Here is a 3,398-nt window from a genome sequence, read left to right on the forward strand (position 1 = left end):
AGTTAAAATATATATTTATAATTTTAATAAATGACAAATTAAAAATGCATGAACATTTTTTTGTATCGAAAAAATATCGAACCGTGACACCAAAGTATCGAACCGAACCGAACCGAACCGTGAATTTTGTGTATCGTTGCACCCCTAGTAACCAGTGACTTTTCTTAAGTAATGTCACTCGTTTTCACACTATGAGCTCAACAGTGATATGTTCTGTGTTCACTGCAAATCCTGCTTCATCTTCACTCATGTCTGTCTGTGTCTGTGCCGAATCCTCCACAAAAAAAAACATTAGCAGCGGAGCGTCCAGAGGTCAGGTCTGGATCAACAGATTCCAGAGGTGCTGCTGTAAATCATGTGGTCAACCCTCCTTTTCTGTGAAAGAAGTGATGCTGATTTTAACACAGTATGTGTTTCACACTGAATACACATTTCCCCACTGTAACATTTAACATTTTCCAACAAAACAGTGTGATACTATAACCAACAAGCAGCCAGTAAAACCGCAGTTTCTTTCACACAAAAATCAGTAACACAGAAACGTGCTATCTAAAGGGTTAAGTCTGCAGGTCCCACACACTATCATGTGAACCTACAGTCCCCCTTCCTCTGGTCTCCGTCATCCTTCTGCTCCTGCAAAAACAAGCAAACTAAAACACATACATCCACCCTTTTTTCACTGTTTTGGGGTGGATTAGGCATTAGAAGTGACTAATCCTAAAATAACTGCATTCCTTAGTCTCAATCTCAAGTCAATCACACTTAGTCCACATCATCAGTCCAGTCACAGTCCAGTCATGTGCAGTCATCCAGTCACATGCAATCGTACCAATCATTGCTGATAGTGGAAAGTAGGGCTGCTCGATTATGGCAAAAATGATAATCACGATTGTTTTCAATGAAATTGAGATCACGATTATTTCACGATATTTATTTAACAATAACAATAACAATGCACTGAATAATTGCTTTAAAGATTGTCAAAAAATAATATAAAATAATGTGCAAATTCTGATATGCAAATGTTTGCAATATAAAAGATAAATAAAAAAATGTAAACATTAATGTTTAGTGAACTTCAAACTACTGCATAATATTTATGCATACAAATAACCAAACATCAAGGCAAGCTGTGTAGCCACACAATGCACAATTGCATCAAACTGACATTGAGGTATGTCAACTAAAGTTGCTGCCTGAACAAAAATAAAATTAAACAATGAAAGTAGTACCTTTTTATAAGAAATAAATAAAAACTAGAAGGCCCGAGTCCCAAACAATCTCAAAATGGCTCAACAAAACATGGTTCCTGCAACCTTTCAAAGGTTTTTAGCCAAAAACACCAGCCTATTGACATGATCAGGCTTCAGGGATGCACGCAGGCAGTTGACAACATTTCCACCAATGCTAAAGACCCTTTCTGATGAGGCACTTGTGGCTGGGATGCAAAGATATTTCTTTGCCAGGATGGAGAGTCGTGGGAAGAGGTTCTGTGATAGCTTCCACCACCCCAGTGGGTCTTCCTCAGTGTCCAGGGTCCCTGCCTGGAGGTAGGCCTGAAGCTCAAAAGCTATGGCCTGGTCCAGTTGAAGAGCATGTTCTGCACCTGGAGCTGTGCTGTGAGGGGCCTTAAAGAAGCTGCTTAGGCCCTTTTTTCTCTTCTTTTGGTTTGATGCACCATCATCAGCAACCTCCGTGTTACCAACGGGTGTCCCCATCACTGCAGCCTCCATGGGACAAATATAAAATGACAGCAAAACAGAATGAGGAACCAGTTTTATCTGTCTCGGGTTTGGCATTCTAAAATACAATCCTTAAATAATTACTATAAATAATGATAGATACATGGATAGATGGATAGATAGATGTTTAGTATCTTTATAAATACCATGATGGACTTCATTTCCATTGTCAGTCTGGCTTTTATTGTCTCTTGGCTGACCTCGCTTACATATCTCAGTTTGAACCCTGGGTCCAGGACAGTGGCCATGTCAAGCAACTCTTGTGTTGGTGAGTCACCATACTTTTCATTTAGGTACTCCAGTATTCTCCTCTTGATGTATTTTGAGAGGTCTGTGTCATCATCTTGCTCAGCCAAGATTGAGTTGTTAAATAGGTGGAGTGTTGGTTTTCTTAAAGACACACTCACATATTTCTCTCCAGAAAGTGCATCAGTGAATTCAACCAGAGGTCCCAAGGTCTTGTTGATGGCCTCAAGGACATCAATGTCCTGCCATGAGGGGATGAGGTGCCTAGTTCCTTTGTCTTGGGTGAGGACATGGGCAATGGCCTTCTGCTGCTCAAGGACTCTGGAAACCATGGCCTGCCTAGATCCCCATCTGGTTGGACATTCAGTCTTTAAGGAGTGGTCTGGCAGTTTGAGGTCTATCTGTGCCTTTTTCAGCTCTCTCTCTTTTTTAAAACTGAATGAAAAGGTGCTGACCACTTTTTTGCAGACCCCCACTGCACGCTCAATCCTGTGATCTTTCATGGCTCTTTCTATAAAAACATAAAAAATATAAACAAGCATTATCAGGATGATGATTGTCATTTCCTTGAGTGTGAATGAATAAGAAAAAGTGATGGTAGCTTATTTATGTGTTTGTATAATTCATAGAAAATGTGTATGATTGTGAGAATGAATAAAAGTATCTCTGAATTTAAATCGTTTTTTATTTATTATATTCATTCGAAGCATTATGTTGTATACCTATTGAAAGAAAATCACATTATGCATCATATTCAGTAGGAATTAGGCCTACTCACCTATGGCCAAATGTAATCTGTGCCCAAAGCACTGGAGCCTCATCCAGCCATTCAGTTGTGCAGCCAGTATGACATTTGCAGCGTTGTCTGTGGTTATACAGACGAGTTTACCCTCCTCCAGATCCCACGTAGCCAGTGCTTGTTTCAGACCTGCAGCTATGTTCTGCCCTGTGTGGTCTTCTGGGAAAAATGATGTCTGGAGACATTTCGTTTTCATGTTGAAATCCATGTCAATGAAATGTACCGTGAGGCTCAAATACGGCTCCATGGTGCGGCTTGACCACAAGTCCGTTGTGGTGGCAAAATATTGGGCTGTAGCCACTTCCTTTGCGACACCATCATGACACTCATCATATCAAGCGGGAATCGCCACTCGACTAAAATAGTGATGAGATGGCAAGTTATACCGTTTGTCCAAAGTGTTGATTAGTTTCTTAAAGCCGGGTGTGTCCACTGTGTTAATTGAGCAGTGGTCTTTGGCGAGGAAAAACGTTACCGCGTTTGTTATCGCCTTGTGTCTCTGGGAGCTGGTGGGATATTTAGTCGCGTTGTACATGGTAGCGTGAATGGAGGTCTGTGAGGATGAAGCATGTGTTGTTGAGGGTTTTTCTCTATGCTCCTTCATTGTTTGA

General features: G+C 40.8%; 1 protein-coding gene across 1 annotated transcript; it reads right to left on the minus strand.

Moving 5' to 3' along the window:
* Window positions 1-1,319: 1,319 nt before the first annotated feature.
* LOC147321461 (E3 SUMO-protein ligase ZBED1-like) lies at window positions 1,320-3,110 on the minus strand. Its single transcript, XM_086305079.1, has 3 exons — window positions 2,767-3,110; window positions 2,144-2,499; window positions 1,320-1,727 (listed from the first exon to the last, which is right to left on the minus strand). Exons 1-3 carry the CDS (start codon window positions 3,032-3,034, stop codon window positions 1,320-1,322), a joined length of 1,032 nt encoding a protein of 343 aa, XP_086161205.1. The 5' UTR covers window positions 3,035-3,110.
* Between the last annotated feature and the right edge of the window lie 288 nt (window positions 3,111-3,398).

This window comes from Aulonocara sp. 'chitande type north' Nkhata Bay, linkage group LG9 (genome assembly GCF_057382095.1).
Source record: "Aulonocara sp. 'chitande type north' Nkhata Bay isolate Kocher_YH1m ecotype deep benthic linkage group LG9, A_spYH_male_GT1.1, whole genome shotgun sequence".
Classification (NCBI taxonomy): Eukaryota; Metazoa; Chordata; class Actinopteri; order Cichliformes; family Cichlidae; genus Aulonocara; species Aulonocara sp. 'chitande type north' Nkhata Bay.

Coding starts and splice junctions, on each gene's coding strand:
- LOC147321461 (XM_086305079.1), bottom strand. CDS start 3,034: ATGGAGCCGTATTTGAGCCTCACGGTACATTTCATTGACATGGATTTC. Junction 2,500..2,766: donor CAGATTACATTTGGCCATAG/GTGAGTAGGCCT, acceptor ATGTTTTTATAG/AAAGAGCCATGAAAGATCAC. Junction 1,728..2,143: donor CTGGAGAGAAATATGTGAGT/GTGTCTTTAAGA, acceptor TGTCCCATGGAG/GCTGCAGTGATGGGGACACC.